Source organism: Psittacula echo, assembly GCF_963264785.1.
Source record: "Psittacula echo genome assembly, chromosome: 1".
NCBI lineage: Eukaryota > Metazoa > Chordata > Aves > Psittaciformes > Psittacidae > Psittacula > Psittacula echo.
In genome coordinates this window covers 135,107,736-135,127,878 of record NC_137735.1, presented here as the reverse complement: position 1 = coordinate 135,127,878, position 20,143 = coordinate 135,107,736, and the positions used below count along the sequence as shown (strand labels likewise).

Below are 20,143 nucleotides of genomic sequence, written 5' to 3'. Positions count from 1 at the left end.
TCATGAGGCAATAACAGACCGTGCCTGCCACTTGTGTTTTACTGGGAAGGAATGACAAACCCAAGCCTTTGGATGTTCTGTAGCAGCAGCTTTGTAGGTTTTCTTAGAGGAGAAACCCCAAACTTGCTAAAGCAGCAATGAGACAAGGTGTATATGTAGTAAACATAGGTGTTCAGCACTTTGCAAGTAACAGGAGTGTTTCTACATTCCCTGTCGGCCTTCGTGGGGAAGGTGAAAGTAAAGTTCTGTCTTTTTCTGTTAACAGCTTAAAATGACCGTGTGAATTCAGTGGAATAAATGGCGTCCAAAGTAACTGATGCTATAGTTTGGTACCAGAAGAAGGTAAGCTTGCTATTTGTTTTTATGGTGACTTAAAAAAAAAATCGGCTTACTGTGTTCTATGTGTACAGTATAATAAATATACCACTTATTGGGTAGTGTTGTACGTGAGTGAGTAGCTTGAAACTTTCCATCACATTAAGTGACCATTTCTAATGAACTGGAATAGCTTCTGGTCTGTGTTGAAAACTCCTCACTCCCTTGGCTGCTTGTACTATGGAAAAAAAAAGGAAAGAAAATTTTCGTTCTGAGTAGAATGTTAATTAATGTACAGGAGGATTTGTTTCTGTAGCACATCACTGAATCCTTGTATTTAAGTAGAAAGTGAGAATTGAAGTGCATTTTCTGTCAGTAACAAGGAACTGTGTAATCCATACCCAAAAGAGATAGGCTGGGGCTTTTTAGAAGTTAATTAGACAAAGAAAATGATAGTTACAGTGTTGCCTGCACATAGAAATGTTGATGTCTCTTTCTGATTTATTATTTTGACAATTTCAAATCATCATCTCTGCTTGACATTAGTGTGCCAGTTGGCTTATTCAGTTAAATCGCTTCTTAAAAGCTGAAAACTTTGCTAAATTTTGAGATGTGCTTCTTTATCAAGCTGTAAGGTGTGATTTTAATTTATTTTATTTTATTTTTAAATAAATACATGTCTTTATTCCTGACAGTCATGCAGGAAAAGGAATGCCACGTGTGGTATGCTCCAGCTCCCCATCCTCCTGATGTTAGGGAGACAGGACCTTCTACTGATGAGTCACTGTGCTGTGATCTTCCAGAGGGCAGGCCCTCTGGTCTTGATATAAACAACCCATTCCTCAATTTTACTTTTCCCAGGACACTGCCACTAACAGGATTACTCGTTATCAGTACAGGTCATTCTTTTAATCCTTGTTCTCTTGCCTTTTCAAGTGATTTCATACACGTTTCCATTTATCTCGTTCATAGCAACAATATTTCTACCACAAGTCTCTGCAGCCTTTTACGAAGGTCTGCTTGGCCAGAAATGGCATGCTGCCTATATGGCAAGCAGTTGGGATGAAGTGATTCCTGCTACTTCATGAAAGACTGGGCTGTCTTCAGAAGGGATAAGATCTTGCATAGACCAGATTTCAGTGTTTTCTGTGACGGGAACAAAGTTTAATAGCAATCCACAAGTGGACTAGGGTCTGCCAGATGAGCAGGCTTTGCTTTTTTCCGTATGTGGAAGTGCAGTCTTATTTTGGGACAAATGGCTGCTCTGCAGAAATATTGCATCTTATGCTTATTAGGTTGTTATTTCTTAGGTCCCACTTACTGAAGGTTCTCCTGGATCGAGCTGATAACTTTATAGTGTGGTCTGCGGTCCGTTCCTGGGAGCATTTAAGACTTTTTCAGCCATGTCGTTGCTTGTTTGTTTACTTATTCAAATCTCTTACATAGCACAATATTTTTTTTCCCCCTTGGGTTTGTTGTTTGCACCAAAGATTTCAAATTGGGGAACAGGAAGCGCTGTGCTAGTGGGTAGCAGACGTCTTTTACTTCTTTTCTATTTCTATTATGTGATGATTGCTTATGATGGCAAAACTCTATGAATGGTCGTTGCTTTCCGCTTTAAATATTTATTTCAGAGTTATCCCACTTGCTTTGCTTTTTAGATCTGCTAGTTGCCGACAACAGTAACTGAAACTGAAAATGGGGAGGGATGAAAGTTTAGCGTGTTCTAGCAGTACAACATTGCTTTGAGGGCAGGGGAGAACCAGGATTGTGGTCAGTACTTATCAATTGGTATGACTTGCCTATATGGTAAAATGAGGAAAATCAAGTGTTACTTTCGGGAGGCATTTTCAGATGACTGAACTGGTGTATGAGTGCCTTGAAAAAGAACATGAAAAGCTGCTTCTGATATTTATAGTCATACTTAAAGAAGAAAGATATATTTGAGTAGGTGGAGGCTGTGTGAGAGATATTGAACAGATAACTTGCTCCTTGTGTTCCTTTGTTTTCAATTTTAATGTAATTTTCTATCTATTTTTTGATGTGTTTTTTTTCATGTCTGTACTGAGTTTCAGAAATCTTTTGGTTTCTCAAAAGTAAGGCATTTTTGTATTTCGTTAATGGAGAGAGTTAAGCAATTGAGCTCTTCCAACCCTACTTTATGCAAGTTTTCCAGACACCAAGTTTACTCATATGACTCATGCTATTGTCTGAAATTGAGCTCCTCACACGAGGACGATTTAGTCATGCACTTAATTGTTTGAAAGGTCAGACCTTTTATTATGTAAGCTTGGGTTTTGTTGTTGCAATAGAAATACTGTGCTTTTAGTGCATGGGAGTTCTCAATTACTGTCTTGTAAACACACAGTAATAAATTCTTAGTTGTTTTAAGTTGAGTTTTGTGATTTCAGATAGTGTATTATGCCAGCTTGTTATCTGAGATACAAGATTGCATGGACATAGCTTTGCTGCTTCCAGTGATAGTTTGCCTTTCGCAGCTGGTACAAATACTCTTGCAAGGCATGAAATCTGAACAAATACGGGTTGGCTCTGTGGAAAGCAAAATGAATTAAACCTTTGCTGTGTTCCTGGGCACTCTGGGAAGTGCACTGCTGAGGCACTTGCGTGTCAGACAGGGTTTGTCCAGCTTGTTTTCAACACTTTGTGCTGCACTGGTTCTTGCAATAAAGGGGTGTTGGTAGCGTTGTCTGCATTGCTCTCTGGAATGGTTAATTACTTTGGTCCCAGACAGCTACTGAGCTAACATTCACATGTATGCACTTTATTAGTTAGTATAGAATCAGAGAATCATAGAATCATTGAGATTGGAAAAGACCTTGAAGATCGAGTCCAACCATTAACCCAGCACTGCCAAGCCCACCACTAACCATGTCCCTGAGTGCCTCCTCTACAAGTCTTCTAAATACCTCCATGGTGGTGGTGACTCCACCACTTCCCTGAGCAGTCTGTTCCAATGCTTGACAACCCTTTTGGTGAAGAATTTTTTTCCTAATATCCACTCTAAACCTCCCCTGATGCAGCTTGAGGCCATTTCCTCTTGTCCTATTGCTTGCGGTGGGAGAAGAGATGGACCTCCACCTCACTACAACCTCCTTTCAGGCAGTTGTAGAGTGTGATAAGGTCTCCCCTGAGCCTCCTTTTCTCCAGGTCTCCAGTTTAGGGGCTATATGTAACTTTAGCTTAACAACTTTCTGATTTCCAGTTTTCAAGCCTTGCTGCTAATACGGGGAACTTTATACAAATATGTTGATAATATTGCAGGAAGTAATTATGGTTTTCTTTCTCTTGGGGATGGTTATAGGGGAAGACAGAATGGAACTTAATGAATTGAACTTGTATCCTGCACCTGATTGTGCATGCGTTAACTTTACCAAAGCAGGTTTCAGCTGTTCAGCTTGTTCCCTTGGGTATGGCTGTTAAAGGGCACAATAAAACAAATGAGATGTTTTCTCTCTAGTTGCTTTAAAGGACTAAATTAGAGTTCTAATTGCTTTGTTTAAGATCTGTAATATTCAGTGGTTTACATCTCATTAGTCCCAGATTATACTCGCCAAGTTAGTAAAGGAGGAAACAACACAGAAATTATGTCATTCCCTGAAATCACCTGATTTCCTCTTCGTGCTGAATTCACGTGATGCATTGGTGACCCTGGCACCAAATGCAGCTGCTGTCAAATGGCTGGGCTGTATGGCTCTATTACCTAAAACTTTGGATGCTGACACTGTATCAGTTCAAAAAGGTCTGCTTTCAACTGCTAAAACTTGACAAGTGTTGGAGCTGGCTATTTGTGAAAGCACTGAGGAGGAAAAAAAGAAGTCTATTTATAAGAGTTTCCTCTCATGTAGTGCTGGGATTGGTACTGAAGTTGTCATCTGACTAATCATCAGGGGTTGCCTTCAGCAGCTCGTTTTGGTGGGACGAAACTCAAGTTTCTGAATCTTGTGCAGAAGGTCACTCAAAAATTGACTGTGTGGCTGAATGGAGCAGGCTTGAATCTTGTCTGGCTGTTGGCTGTATGTTTGCTTTTCCTTCCCACGGATTTTCAGGCACTTGTCCCCCGACCAAATTCAACCGATTAGTCCAGTTATAACTAAGACTAAGGAGCTGAACCTATCTAACAGGTGAAGGGACAGAGCAAAGAGCTCAAATCCCTGTCTTGAGAGGAATTATCTGATTCTTTAATTGTTTCATTATGCCTTGTGAAACTATAACCTTCCATTTTGTCTTCTATTCCTGAGTGGTCTGATTTATCTTTCGCCACCCAGATGAATGCACTGGCACAAAGAAAGTGTGCCATGGGAAGTGGAAATGATCAGGGGTGTAAGGGCAGTGCTGTTTTAAAATCCCAGTGGCAATGCTGGTAGAATTGCTGGATTTTCAGTGGTCTCCAGGGACTTACACTGAGTAATGAGGCTGTCAGAGTGGTTTCTTTTACTCAGTTATGTCTTGACACTGCTTTGTTTTGTGCACATACATAATTGTGTAAAAGATAGTGTTGCAGAGGTGTTAAATCCTTAACGCTTGGAGAGTAACTAGGCTGTGATGTACAAAGAGTCTGAGATATCTTGGTTTGCTTAGTCTTAAGAAGACATGGCAAAGGGGAGAGTTTACTGCTTTAGCAACTACTGCTTTGGAGGCCATGGAGAGGATGGAACCACGCTCTCCTCAGAGATGCAGAGGGATTGCATGTGAGGCAATAACCACAAGTTGAAATGTGGGAAATTCGGATTAGATACAAGAATAAAAACGTTTAATGTGAGGTTTGCCAAGCGTTGAGACAGGACCCCAGAAAGGTTGTGAAATGTCCAGTCTTCAGAGATATTTGGATCTCTGTTGGGTAAGTCCTTGAACAACCTGCTGTAACTGGACCTGCTTTACCTAGGGCGTTGGGTTAGATGACCTCCAGAGGTTCCAACCTGTGTGATTCTGTGATGACCTTAGTTTGAAATTTGAAGAGGTGTAAATGTTATCCTAAAGGATTATGCTTAATGATGTTAATGACAGAGATGGAATCTCGTTCAGTTGATGCTTCTTTTTAGGTTTTGCTCTACAGCCCACTTAAGCTAAAGAAATTTTACCTGAAGTTACCCTTAGCGTTCAGTTCATCTCACTAGGATATGGCTTAGAGTAGGTGATGGTTATTCCTGTACTCTCCTGTTATATATAGTTTTCCTTTATGTTTAATTGTGTGATGAAAAGAGATGGTTTGTGTTTTTTGTAAATATACTAAAATCTGTAAACCAGCACTTGGGCAATTAAGTAGGGCTGACTGATGTTACTAAGAATTAATCTGTAAAGAATGATACAGGAACTATAAATATATAGTTGATAAATGTTTAATTATGTATTATTGTACTCTGAAAGGGATGATATCTTTGAAGTAAGCTCTAGTAAAGTTATTGTTCAGTGAAATGGCTGTGAGTCTAGTGCTGTTGCAGTTATTGCTAGACTTTAAACAGGCCATTAGTTGGCAATTCAAACAGTTAAGAATAAATAACTCTTAGAAGTTCTGAATTGCTTCATATTACTCTAAATAGTTGGTTTCAGCTCTCCCTTGGGGCCAAAGAGGGAAAAAGTAGGGGAATCCCAGAATCTTTTAGTAAGCAAGGATAAGAGTTGAGCAGTGATAAATCCAAAGATCTGCACTGTAGGATATACAGCTGCAATCCCTCCATTGTCCTTCTCCGTTTGACTAAAAGTTAGTAAACTCTTCCTTATGAGCAGACAGAGTACAAGTATTATACAGTGATTTCTGTCTGTGGTTTATTAGCTAAGTTTGCCATAGCTTAGTTTGTCTGATCCACATTCTACCACAAACAACTGGCAAAAACCCCACTGCCATTGTAAATGAAAACATCCTGAAGAAAAAAATCACCCTAACAGTACAAAAGTACTCCAACAGAGATAATTAATGCTGCTGAGCTACTAGGTTATTGCCTTTGATGCAATGGGGATCGCCTCATGTAAGAAATAAAATGGGGTTTAAAATAACCTTTATTAATCCTGTTCCAAATTTTGAGAAAATGAAAAATTACTTGTCCAGTATCTGAAATTGTGTACTTAAACATGAGTTAAATATGAAGCATTTAAAAATATTTTAAGTTAATAATATTACATGTATAGAAATAATTTATCAGCATCTTTATATTACAATTGATACATAATATCATCCACTTTTATGAAGACTGTTGGACTGTAACAGTTAGTAAAGCTAATATTTTAACACTAAGTATTTTAATAATGTGTTAAACTCTCAATTTCATTGGTAGACAGTCCAAGGAAGCAACTTGGTTTCCTATTTACCAAACTCTGTATTTTGTATCTTTTGGATTTCGTATTACTATTGTGATGTTGCTTGTAAAAGTGTTTAGATGCTTCAAAGACCAAAGCTTAGCATGCAGGTTTCATTATTGATACACATTAAAGTTTTAAGATCCAGTAGGAAATACTATGTATTTTTAGGATTATAATCTTTGCTAGTCTGCTTGGTCATAAATTATAAATGTCTCCTGAAATATTGATTGATTCCATTAGAATCAGAAGGCCTTGTGAGTATTGGGCTACAGGTTGATACCATCACTACATTAGCTTAAAGTGAATATCAGTGTCATTCACAAAGCTCAAATTCAATCTTGATGCATATATGGCTCGTTAGGAGAAAGACACAGGGGAGAGATATTATGTGGTGCAGAAAACCTTCGCAGTGGGCTTTATTTGAAGTAGAAATAGGCTGTGTTTTCAATAGCTTAACTTTTTACTTAGGCTAATTGCTGTCAGTGTTATGAAACCAAACTGTACAGGTGCCAAACAAATTTTAGGTACAGAAAGAAACGCAATCAAATGGTTTCTGTTCTGAGGTATTTGATTTGGAAGGAGTAAGTGCTGTTATTTTAGGTAATTTCAAGAGGTGCACATATCTCTTAAATGCATAAAACATTATGAGGAGTCTGCACTTAAGAAGGATCTCAAATTCATTTAATCTTTCAATAAAGAGCTAGCTTTCTCAGATAAGTTTATTGTTGTCCAGCGTGTAATTGTATAGCTTAATGTCCCATGTCAAGTCACATAAAAGTTAATACTTTCTTTGGGCAATTAATGACTTGTGAAGAAACATTTTTTTTCCTGTAGAAAACCTGTTTAATAGTGTATCATGCTCGGTTAATTTAGGATGCTAAGCCCCCACTTTTCCATTGTGAAAGAAGACTGGCAGAGTTTTCAGTCTCTGCATGTAACCCCTTAAATACTAAAAAATTTAATAGCTGCTTGAAGAATAGTTGTTGATTCTGCAAATACATAAAGGAACAGAATTCCTTTCATCTTCTTGACTAGGTGTTTATTGAGGCACAGTGTCTTGAGAACTGAACATTTTTAGAGGTAGCTGGCTTGGATAGACTTGATAGAGCATTGAGGAAGCCTGAGATGCATGATTTAAGCTAAATGCGTATGAAAGAATGTCTAGTTCTGCTGCAGGGAGGTTATATCACAGGTTTTTGTATCTGTAACGTATTACTGAGAAGTTTCCTACTACAGGATTGTGTTACTGATGCTTGGTGATGAAAATTACATTCAGAAATTATAAGATAGGCTTGTATCTAACTTGAATTAACAAATTATTTAAAGTTCAACAGAGTTTTTTTTTAAATTTATTTATTTTCTGACAAATTTCGGATCCTATTTGATAAGGTATTTTATAAACTAAATTAGAATAAATTTATGTGATAAATCAGGTTAAAATTGGGATATATTGTATAGTTTGCTAAAAAAAAAAAAAAGGTTTCATGGCCAGTTGTAGACTGGACTGATAGATTGAAAGAATCAGTGACAAGCTTTTGTGCAAACAGTCCTGCATTAAGTTGTGAACAGATTTTAAAAGCATTATTTATTGTTGAATACTTAAAAATTGAGTCATTTTTGCACTCGTGTATTTTGTACTTTAAATTTCTTTTAAAGAATACCGCACAACTTGCAGCTGTAATGGGTGAGACGCCAGGTAGAGTTGGTGGGTTCAGGATTGTACAACTTGAGTTGATTGGGGTCTTCGTGTTGAGCTAACAGTTCTAGGCATGGGAAGCTTGAGCACCTGGGAAGCAGCCCTAGGGACAGTCACATACAGAGGGAAAGCTTGCTTTGATCAACTGTTATGTGTATTTAAATTCTTCAGCTTGGAAGCATGTATGATCTTATCTCTAGAAGGTTACTGCTTCATTTTATTTGCCTTTAAAGCTTCACTTCTTTGGCACTGCTAGATGTTAGACTTCCTTTCAGTGTCCTGCAGGTATGTACAATTGTAAAGAATAGCAGGAATAGCCAAGAGCTAGAGCCTACATGCAAATATTTGACAACTGAATACTTAAATTTACATGAAACATAATTTAGATGCAAATACTTATAAATCAAAACTCTTTGAAGAGGTAATTGACTGTGCTCTCAATTATTTAAAACTGGGAAGGTCTGCTAGTATTAAGTTAGATTCTCTCATTCATTCAGGAATGGCATTCTTGAATTGAATTCATACAGGTGTTTAGCTTCTGTGGTCATTATTATGTGTTATAATTTAGCTTGTTGCCAATGAAAAACGCTTTCCAATGAATTCTGGAATAATTTGCATGTTTTTTAGTGAATGCATTTCACAAACTCTAAATATAATTTCCTGACATAAGGTAGAGAAGAAAAAAAAAAGCCTATGTTTGTTACTTGCCTTGTTTCAGTAACACTAGTTCTACCTATTTTTGTTTGATGTGGGAAATAGTGTGTTCCAGCCTGGTACTTTGTAATGACCTTTGTTTTTCATGGGTTTCCTTCTGATACACTTTGGATAGAAGTATAGAGGGATGCTTGTGCAGATGGAGAGGAGGGAAATTGAGTATCAGATCTAAATTTGATGTGTTGAGCACAATGCCTGTGCCCTGAAGTACTTCTAAAGCTTTTTTAAAACATAAAGAGATGATATCAGGTAGATTGAAAAAAATGTGAGAGATGGTAATGGTACTTGCTGTCTATAGTTATGTAATTATCCCTTTAACCCTTCTCACTTTGCAACAGAATGCTTTTACTTAATAGCCTTGTTTTCAGATTTTAATCAAGTTGATCAGAGGAGATCGGCCAGACCCAATGGGCTAATAAAACAGTTTTGAAAGACCACTTCCCTTAGAGTTGTTTGGCTGTCTCATTGTACCTCCTGCTGGAAGAATTGCTTTATGGGGCAGTGTTAAAAGAAAAATAGGAATGGCAAAATCCCTACTTCTTGTCTTTTTTGGGGAGCTGCTACCTAGCCTTGAGGAAGAAGAAATTTTTGTAGGAAAGCATAAGTCAAACTTGAGATCATTCAACTTCCTTGCCCCAGACGTCTTCTGGGATCTCTTTCCCAGAATTCCTTTAGCAAACAGTCGGTTATTTGTCTAAAAGAAGAACGCTCTTTTAAAAGACTGTTTCAACTCTACACCAATTTCAGCTATGAATGGAATCAGGAATACAGAGTTTGCTTTACAGCTTTATTGGCACAAAGGCTTCCTTCCGCATTTGTTTCTTGCATAATCGAGAGGGAGCCAGACTTGCATCTTTTCTGGAAGCGAGGCGGAAAGGACACAATATTATGCAGCACAAAAACCTCACTTAGGGCTCTTCTCAATAAATCAGGAAACCCAGGAAGGCCTGGGTTTCATTAAAAATGTACTTAGAGAAAAAGCCAGAACAATCAGATATAAATGTCTGGGTGGAATGGTTACTCAAGATAGTGACTTTTTAATTGCTGGCTCTTATCCAGATGGAGTTAGCTCTTAAACTTCCTTTTGTTTAATTAATTTAATTGTAGCAAGTGCTTTATTCTGCCCAGTACAGTGCCTCGCTCCCTAATTATTTTCCATACTCTACATTTTTTTCCAAAAGAAAGGTGCAAAGTATTTATTATTATCAAAAAGCAAATAGATTTTTTTTTTTTCTTCAGAGCTTTAACATTTTCTAATTTAACAGTGAAGACCGAAACTGCAAAGGCAAATCAGAACAATGTTTATGGTGTCTGCACTCGTGCTTGAGCCTTTTCTGTCTGTTGCAGTATGTGAACTGGATGAAGAAGCCATACTCTTGCAGTAAGGTTGAATTTAAGCAGGTTTGCTCCCATGGCAGGGGCTCTTCTCTCTCTCAGGCATCCAGATGAAGCTGCTTGTATCAGCTCTCTGCAGTAAGTAAAGGGACTCTGTGTCTCAGGAAGTGCCTCTGTCTCTCTTGTGCTTAACTGCTCAGTGCCTGTGATATGAATCAGACTGAAGATGTGTAGTAGTGTGGGCACACACGTGCATAGGTCAAGGTAGAACTGGGATGGAAAGGTTTTAAAATTGACACAGTAAAAAATATCACTACTGAATATTATCTAGAAATACTGTTTGTGCAGGGTTCAAAGCAATCTGATGATCTTTGGTAACGTCATACAGAGCTTGGGTATATTGTCTCATATACTGACTTGTCACTAACTCACATGTGAATTTCCTGAAGCTTGAGGTGATTGTTCTTCAAAATATGACAGTCATTGAGTGGCTTTCTTGTATAAATAAGTGCACAGTAATTTCTTAAGTTAATTATAGCTAACTGTATTGATGGTTATTTAAAATGACAGAACTTACCAAACCTGCTCTTAGTGATAGGATTTTAATACATGCTTGCAGGATCAACCTTTAGCCTTTCAATGGTTCTGCGCTTATAAATACACAAAGTTTTCTATGATACTCTGATGAGGTTAGAGCCTGGGAGAAAACAAGTCCCTTGTATTCCAATTTTAACTAAAAACTTGCATTTAAACAGAACTCAGATGTTTAGAAGGGTTTCGTGAATAAATAGACTAGAAGTTTAATGAGAGTAAACAAATTTGGGGTTAAGTCTACTAGGTCTACTAAGAACATTTTTCATCAGTGCTTCAGTGGGAAGAGTGATGTTTTCTGATATTCTTTAGTTTTCCCTGGCCTATAATCCTGTTGATTACCAGCCTGCACAGCAACAAAAATATGTTTTGTTGCTGTGCAATCTTAAGAGATAAAGCTAAAGACAGCGTAGCTATAAAAGTGGGTGGAGTGCAATGGGAAGCATAGAGGGAGGTGGTGTTAAAAATAAGTTAATTGAAGGTATGGGTTCCGCTAGATGTGCATGGTATTTTCTCTAAAGTTAATTGAAAGACTGTATCAGTGTTGCTTCTGTAGGTCTGCTCTCTCTCAGTACGGAGACTGGAATCCCTTTGGTGTTCCAGTCCTCTGATTCGCGCAAGTCATGTGAGGAGGCTGAGGCTGTGGTCCTGCTCTCCTCTCTTATCACAGCTCATTTACAAGGTTACCTAGATCCAGTCCAGCCAAGATTGCAGAAGACAAAGATTTCTTTGTAAATAAGTCTCCCCAAGGAAATGCTGTTTTCTTGCTTGTCTTGTTGAAGCTTGATTGATTTTGTTTGATCAATGTCTTTTAAGATCTAATGGAGATTTTTTTTTTTTGTGTGTGTGTGTTCTTTTTAGATCGGGGCATATGATCAACAAATATGGGAAAAATCAGTAGAGCAAAGAGAAATAAAGGTAATAATATTGCAGCATTTCAATGGTTGTTTTTGGCTAGTTATCAGCAGTGCTGTCTGGTTGTGTACGCTGGTGCAGTTTACAATATATGTGGTATTCAATACTGGTCAAGTAAAAGTAGACTTCTGGAGCGTAAGCAACCAATGTAACTGGCATGCTATGCTCTGTTTATTTTGCATAATTAATAACTGCAGCATTTAGTGTGCTGCATCTTTCTGTGTTTTTTCTGTGTATTTTTTCTGTACATATTTTTTTTCTTTTCAGTTATCTTAAGCCAGGGCTTAGCTGTTTTAGTACATCTGTGTTTCACTTTTCCATGTGATGAATTCTAACGTCAGTTATCTGAGCTCTCTTTACTTTCAGTTAGTTACCTTATACCTGCAGTTTACTTTTCCTCCTTTATGACGCTGTCATTGTTTTGTACAGTTTATTAGACTGGTAAGTACCTCAGGCTTTGTTTCTCTGAACAAGCAGTTTAACAGTGTTCTTTGCATTTTGGTTTAACTAACAGTGTCATCAGTGTCTGCCACATTGCTAAACTGTTTTGGAGAAAAAGAAATCAATCAAAAATGTAATAGTTTTATGGATTGTATATTATGTCATACTTCGTGATGTTAAAGTTAATTCAGTTAACATTTTCTTGCAATTAACCTTTTCTTTTCCTGCAAATACTGCACGCAAGAAGTATGCTTATTACTGCCTGGGTTTCAATGCATTGAATTAGAATTAGAATCACAGAATGGTTTGGGTTGGAAGGGACCTTAAAGCTCATCCAGTTCCAGCCCCCCTGCCACAGGCAGAAACACCTTCCACTAGACCAGGTTGCTTAAAGCCCCGTCCAGCCTGGCCTTGAGCACTGCCAGGGATGAGGTAGCCACAACTTGTCTGGGCATCCTGTGCCAGCGCCTCACCACCCTCACAAGAAAGAACTTCTGCCTAAGATCTCATCTCAATCTCCCCTCTGGCAGGTTAAAGCCATTCCCCCTTGGCCTATCACTACATGCCCTTGTAAAAAGTATCTCTCCAGCTTTCTTGTTGGCCCCTTTAGGCACTGGGAGCTGCTCTAAAGTCTCCCCATAGCCTTCTCTTCTCCAGGATAAACAAGCCCAACTGTCTCTGGCGTCTCCACAGCAGAGGTGTTCCAGCCCTCTGATCATCTTAGTGTCCCTCCTCTGTACTTGTCCCAACAGGTCCACATCTCTCTTGTGTTGAGGGCCCCAGAGCTGAATGCAGTACTGGAGGTGGGGTCTCACCAGAGCAGAATAGAGAGGGAGAATCACCTCCCTCAACCTGCTGGATGCTTATGACAGAAGTTCTTGTAACTACTGTGTAATAGGGCATTATTTAATTAGTGTATTGTAAATAATGCCTTGTGCTTATTCAAAATGCATTTCGTTTGGCTCAAGAGCCCAATAACTAACAAATTAACGACTGTGTCTATATTGGTGTATGTTGACTGAGTTTAGTGTAATAAGGGTAACAGACTACTAAATTCAAGTATTGCGTGTTAGCACTTTAGTCTCAAAGCTACTAAGTACTGTTTATAAATGAACCTTACTAAAAATCTGAGCTATTTTTGGCAGAAAAGCTGTTTCTGATACTATAAATTTACAGTTTAGTTAGAAGTATAACAGTGTAACAAGATTAATTCTAAGATCTGTGCAAAAAATTTTAGAATAATAGCAACTACTTTTAAGCATTTTTATCTAAACTTTATTTTTGCTATTAGTTAGTTGAAATGTGTTTGGTGCCGAACAGAGATTGTACAAACTAGCTGGATGAGCCCAAAGGATATGAAACACTATGAATACTTGTTTTAATTAAGTTTGAAACATTTCTGTTTTCTACGTGTATTACAGATATTTGTGATGCAGAGAGTAGAGGAATTATACCTGAATAAATGGAATTCTTTCACTATGTGTGGCAAAAATTAGAAGAACCAATTCAGTGTAGTCCATGGACACTGAAAGCGTTTGAGATTTGGCCAATGGAATTTTTAAAGAATGTGCCACTGCTTCTTTTCCTGTAAAAGATGCCTCAGGTTATGCTGTTGGCTTACTTTTTTTCAGAATTCTTTGTTTAAAATGAAAACATAACTTTAGCCACAGTGGTAAAATTTTCCTAGGATTGTGCATGTGTTTCCAGTGTGTTATTTCTTCTAAGAGGCACATGGATCTTTATTTAGGCAGTCAAGAAAACACTTGTGGCCCATAAGCAGTAACACATTTGGAAGTTATTGCATCATTCAGAATTTTATTTTTAAGATTTTAAATCTTTTCTTGAAATAGTGTGGCTCATGCAAGGTTTCACAAGAATCTGTAGATGGTTCTAGAATTCTAGTAATTTCCAGTTTAATTATGGGCTTGTTTTCTCATTCCACATAAAATTACTGTGGTTTTAAGACTACCGTTCTGTAAAAATCTTGCAAGTCAAGCTCTTTGCAGTGCTTAACTCTACATACAACTGATTTTCTCTATTTGTCCTTCTCAGAGCACTTTTTGTCCTATCCATATTTCAGTTCTATGTGTTAATTTTGTTTTGTTTCAAGCAAGCTCTCATTTTTTCTAATAGACACATCAGGTGGTGACTCTATATCTAGTTCATTGTGAACAGTTTGGTTTTTTTCTCCCAATTATTATTTCAGCATGAAAAGTAATTCGAGTTAAATTTGGATGTGAGAAATATTGAGCTGCGCTCTGTCTGGACCATTTTCTTGATACAGTTTTTGTGAAGATTAACATTTCCAGATTCACTGATACTTCTCTCATCCATAATAATTTAATTTTTATGGTTGCATCTGAATTTAATGTTTGCATTTAAGTAATAAATGTTTTCACACATGGATGAAATATGACAGTGATGAAAATCTGCAGTTCACCACTGGATTTAACTGCTTTTTGAATGAAAACAGCTAAACCATTTCCACTTTAGTTCTATTTGTACACAAAATATTTTTTGAGATATTAGATTTTGCTCTGTATGAATTGTACGCTGTGCAGTCATTGTTGGCTGATCTGACCAAGAGCTTAATCTGAAGGGATTGGAATAAACTCGCAGTTTTCTGAAGCTTGAGTGCAGTATCATATTTTGGCATTTAAAACAAATGTTAAAGTTTTGCAAGATATTTTGGCTCTTCAGTGAAGAAAGATGCTGTTTCTAAAGGACAAAATAAGCTGCTTTTTCTCCCTCCTGTTTTCTTGTTGCGTGGTGGGTTGTTTTTTTTCCCCTCTTTTTAACAGGTTGATCTATATTCGCTAGTAAGAAAAAATTCAATACTTTTTTCTAGAATTTGGATTTCTGACAGTGGAACTTGCTCTTGCGTTACAACATGATTTTCTATCTAGGTTTGGAATGAAGGAGTTGCTATGTAAGCACTTTGTGAAGTTTAATTAGACATGTAAGGAAAAAAGAGATTTGGAAAAGTAATTTGTTGTTAAAAGTTCTGAAAACCTAATAGAAACGTATTACTAATTCTTGCAAGTGCGTGCATATGTTGTCTGCATAATCCCAGACCATGGGAGATGAGTGCTCAGTGCTTAACTATGAAAAATTACCTCATGGGTCAGTAATTGGTTGAGTTTTGTTTCGATTTGAAAGTGTGTAAAAGGCATTTATTGTGCCTTGTTCCTTAGAATGTTTATTTTATTGTACTTTAAATCTATGAAGTTGACAGATTTGTCTGAATTTTCAATAGCAGTATAGGTTAAATACAATTACTGACCACACAGATGTTTTTTCTTTCGTAATGCCTGTCATCTGCAGGAATGTATTTTGATAGTATTTGCCTATTGCAGGGTTTGAGAAACAAACCAAAGAAAACAGGACACGTGAAACCAGACCTCATAGATGTTGATCTTGTAAGAGGTAGGTCCTGAGCTAGAAAAAGCTGAATTTCTGAGTGTAAAAATAGATGCCATCCTGTGTCTTATAACAAGAACGTATGAGTAAGCTTTTATAAAACAAACCTAAACAACCTCTCACACTGACCCACTAAAACCCCCCACAACAAACCCTACATAATTCCTCTTAAAGAAAATGGATATGAACTATCATTAAAAGGTGACCTTTAGATTAAACTGAAGGCTTAAAAACTTGATCTAAATTTTGCTGTATAGATTTAGGAAAAAAAGGAACACATGGATTGTCATGGATCAAAGTCTTGGAGTTATTAGTTCAGAAATCTCCCACTGCCAGGTATTCAGATTTCTTCCACATCTTGTGGCATCTAGAGGAAAGGCTACGTTGAAATTTCTGGAGAGAAAAAAATCATAATAGACTTGAATATTTCATGTCTGTTTTGAATAGCAAAACAGCAAGAGAAGGTCAGACAGTATGAGACTTTTCAAAAAGCTTTTACTCTCCATTTATTTTTATCTGTATATAATTTCCCTTATTCCTCATGAAGGCTGAGAAAAACATGATTAGCATTATTTTCCATGAGCTCAGCAGCCAGCACAGTCTCCTGAAGCCATTCCATGTTGTGCTCTTTGAATTCAGTCTCTTAACCAAAGCACACTGCTTTGCTCTTGCCCTTAGAGATACACAGGCACCCTCACACCCAGAGCTTGCGTTTAGAGACCTGCTCGTGCCCTTGCTCTCAAGCTGCTTTACCCTTTCACCATTGAGCCTGGCTTGATCTCCACTAGCACTACAATGCTTGCTCAGGTTGCTGGCACCACACACAAATGGCCCCTTGACCCTTGTTCTCATGTCTGACTTCAGTGCTGGCACTCAGCCCTCTATGCTGTGCACAGAACAGACTGCCCCTGCCCCTGGAGAGAATTAAAGGAATTTAATAAGAAGATAGTAGACTGAGCTGATCAGGCACATGGCACGGCCAGACAAGCAGTATCCTAAGCAGCAGCTGTTTGCGCTTGGCCAGTCCTTTTCATCTCCTTAGTCATCAGTTTCCCCACGCTTGTTCCTCCCTAAATCACCTAAGCCTGTCCTTTGTCCCTTCCTTGCATCTTCCCTAGACATCCCATAGTAAGTTCTGTGCAATCTGAACTCCTTTTACCCTGTAGTCCATAATCATAGAATCACAGAATGGTTTGTGTTGGAAGGGACCTTAAAGCTCATCCAGTTGCAGCCTCCCTGCCATGGGCAGGGACACCTTCCACCAGACCTGGCTCTGTCCAACCTGCCTTGAACACTGACAGGGATGGGGCAGCCACAGCTTCTCCAGGCAACCTGTGCCAGTGTCTCAGCACCCTCATGGTAAAGAATTTATTGCTAATACCTCATGTAAACCCACCCTCCTTCAGTTTAAAGCCATTCTGCCTTGTCCTGTCACTACATGCCCTTGTAAAAAGCACCTCTCCTGCTTTTTTGTCAGCCTTTTTAGGTACTGGAAGCTGCTCTAAGGTCTTGCTGGAGCCTTCTCTTCTCCAGGATGAACAAGCCCAGCTTTCTCAATCTGTCTCCATAGTAGAGGTGCTCCAGCCCTCTGAGCATCTTTGTGTCTCTCCTCTGGACTTCTCCCAACAGGTCCATGTCCTTGTGTTGGGGACCCCAGAGCTGAATGCAGTAGTCTAGGTGGGGTCTTGCCAGAGCAGAATGGAGAGGGAGAATCACCTCCCTCAACCTGCTGGACACATATGACAGTAGTTCTCGTAACTACTGTATCATAGGGCATTATTCAATTAATGTATTGTAAATAATGCCTTGTGCTTATTCAAAATGCATTTCATTTGGCTCAGGAGCCCAATAACTAACAAATTAATGGGTGTGTCTATATTGCTATGTGTTGATTGAGTTTAGTATAATAATGGTAACCCTCAGAGTACTACATTAAAGTATTGCCCATTCCTCTGACAGGTGATCTGAAGAGCTGCTTTCAGTGGCTCATGGTTAGGGACAACAGAGCTGATGGCTCTGCTGGGACAGCCCTGGGAGGGGCCTTGTCAAAATGCTCCTCCTATGATTTGGATTCCTGTCTGCCCTTGTGCTTCTATCCTGCTCTGAGCTTGGGAAGATGGGCCTTCAGTGCTGGGCTGATGGCTCCATTGATGGGTCTCTTCTACTGCTGTTGTCTCTTTGAGGTCCTCTGGGGGTGTGCAAGACCAGCTTTTGTCACATCGCCTAACAATATAACTTTATAAATGGGAATGTGAGAGAAAGAAACAAAATCAAATAACATTTGAACTTAAAAAAAACCCCAGAACTGGAAACTAAATGTGTTTGTAGGAATTCAGGAAGAGCAGTGCACCACTTCAGTATAGTGATATACATGAACAGCCTTTAAATGACTGCTCTGCATGGATGTCTGAGTTGGTTTTAAAGTAGTTCCAGTACTGGCAGTGTTTCATATGTGCCAGTACAGAGCTCACTAATGCCAGTTCAGCTTGTAAACAAGGTGGAGATGGCATAGCAGCATGCACGAGTTGTCCTTTCCAAGCAGTAACCTTGGCATAATTTAAGTCTCTCTCCTGTTAAGTAAATGTTATGCAGTTTTCTAGCTGCCAGAGAAGTGGGAATATAGAGGAAGAAAAGGAAATGGAGATATGAGAGAGAAAGGACATTTGAATGAGTGAAATGAAAAATGGTATAGAAGGAGAGGCTTCCCTGTTCCTGGGGCTGGTTCTCCTCTATGCTTCTCAACCATATTCCATTTTGCTGAATGACGATTTACAGGTGTTGATGTTTTAGATCCCTCTGCTGTGCCAGGAAAGGGCTCTACTGTGCCTCCATGGGCATGTGGAATTTTCATGTGATTTTCTTTTGCTTCATAAAGTTTCTGATACCTCAGTGAAACAATAATTCTTAGTAATTTAATTTTAAATAATTTTTACATACTAAGAAATGTTTTGTTATTCACACATTCCAAAATGTGTAGATATTTGTAGAAGTTCCTGATAATGGCAGTCAAGAGGGCACCAACAATTTACACAGATTTTTTATTGAGGAGATGGTGAAATGGTAGAAGTATGATATTTATTAATTATGTTGAAGAGTTGCTCCTTTAAATAACTCTCTTAACTACTCCTCTACTGAACAACTAATGTTATTAGCCATAACAATGAAGTATATCAAAATCTATTTTCTTTTTTTTTTTTTTAAAGGATCTGCTTTTGCTAAAGCGAAACCTGAAAGTCCTTGGACGTCTCTGACCCGCAAAGGAATCGTGAGAGTTGTTTTCTTTCCGTTCTTCTACAGGTGGTGGCTACAAGTGACATCAAGGGTCATCTTTTTCTGGCTGCTTGTTCTTTACCTTCTTCAAGGTAGAGTTGGATTACAGGATCAGCTTCATCTGAATGCCTTGTTTTAACCATATGGAAGCTCCTGTGTGTTACTTGGTTCACTTTGTGCTGTTAAGATTCATTCCAGTATTTTCAGAAAATACTGTAATGATACAGTACCAAAGATGTGCCTTTTGGTTAACATTCGCTTTGCTTATATAAAGGTGGCATACTGAAAACTTAAGGATTTCCTCACAGGCTTTCTAAAGCATTTAGCACACTTAGGTTTCTAGGACTATCTAATTTAAGTTCAGGACTGATCAATATCAAGGAACCTTTGGCTTAGGCAGTGTATTTTGTCTTGGGCTTTTGGTCTTTCTGGCACTTTTACAGATCAAGGGGCAAGCAAGGCCAAAGCTGCCAAGGTGTGTGCAGCTTCAGCAGCCTGGTGGGATGATCTGTTTGACCGGTTTTCAGTCATCCTTCCAGGTGTTATTTTGTCACATCAAAGGCAGTGAACTTCTAGCTTATATTTTTGTCGTACCTTAGACGTACTTCTGAATGACTGGCAAATGGGAGGCTTATTGTCCTATGTGCTTCTGCTGGTTTTTTTCCATTGCATGGGGAGACTGTGTGTCTTAATTTTATATTTCCTAGATTGTAGCGGGAATTCTGAGCAACTGTTAACAAACAGAAAGCAATTTGCAGATTTCAGGGATGCTCAATCTTGAGTTCTAGCAATCTGAATTTGTGCTTCTTTTTCTTATATGCAATATATAAGAGGAAAATAAGAAAGGGAAGAATGTAATGTAGTGAGTCAGTATCTAAAAGTGTGGCAGTCACAAGAATAAAAACCGTATCATAAGGATGTACAACAAATGGAACAGAAAATTGGGAGCAATTTAATACCCTGAGAAGCTAAATGACTGATAAGTTTTCCAGTGAAATCCAATTAAAATACAATATTACTTTTTCAGTTTTGCCATCTGTCCTTGCAGTTGTGAATCACTGTATCATTTGGAAATTGGATTTAAAATAAGAAATGGAGTAAAAAAAAAAAAAGTTGTCAGTGCTTCTTGTG

The 20,143-nt window shown here is 38.3% G+C and overlaps 1 protein-coding gene across 6 annotated transcripts in view; it reads left to right on the top strand.

The window, feature by feature from the left end:
- Positions 1 to 297: 297 nt before the first annotated feature.
- Positions 298 to 20,143, top strand: part of PHTF2 (putative homeodomain transcription factor 2) — a gene marked incomplete at both ends in the record, with an annotated part of 50,631 nt that continues 30,785 nt past the window's right edge. For 4 of the 6 annotated variants that reach the window (XM_080638914.1, XM_080638911.1, XM_080638913.1 and 1 more), the window contains 4 exons: positions 298 to 342; positions 11,828 to 11,884; positions 15,679 to 15,748; positions 18,946 to 19,104. In XM_080638914.1, the coding sequence (XP_080495040.1) occupies positions 298 to 342; positions 11,828 to 11,884; positions 15,679 to 15,748; positions 18,946 to 19,104 (331 nt within the window). Of the gene's footprint in view, positions 343 to 11,827; positions 11,885 to 12,310; positions 12,323 to 15,678; positions 15,749 to 18,945; positions 19,105 to 20,143 lie in introns of all 6 variants that reach the window. The other 2 variants (XM_080638912.1, XM_080638910.1) reach the window with 1 other exon arrangement.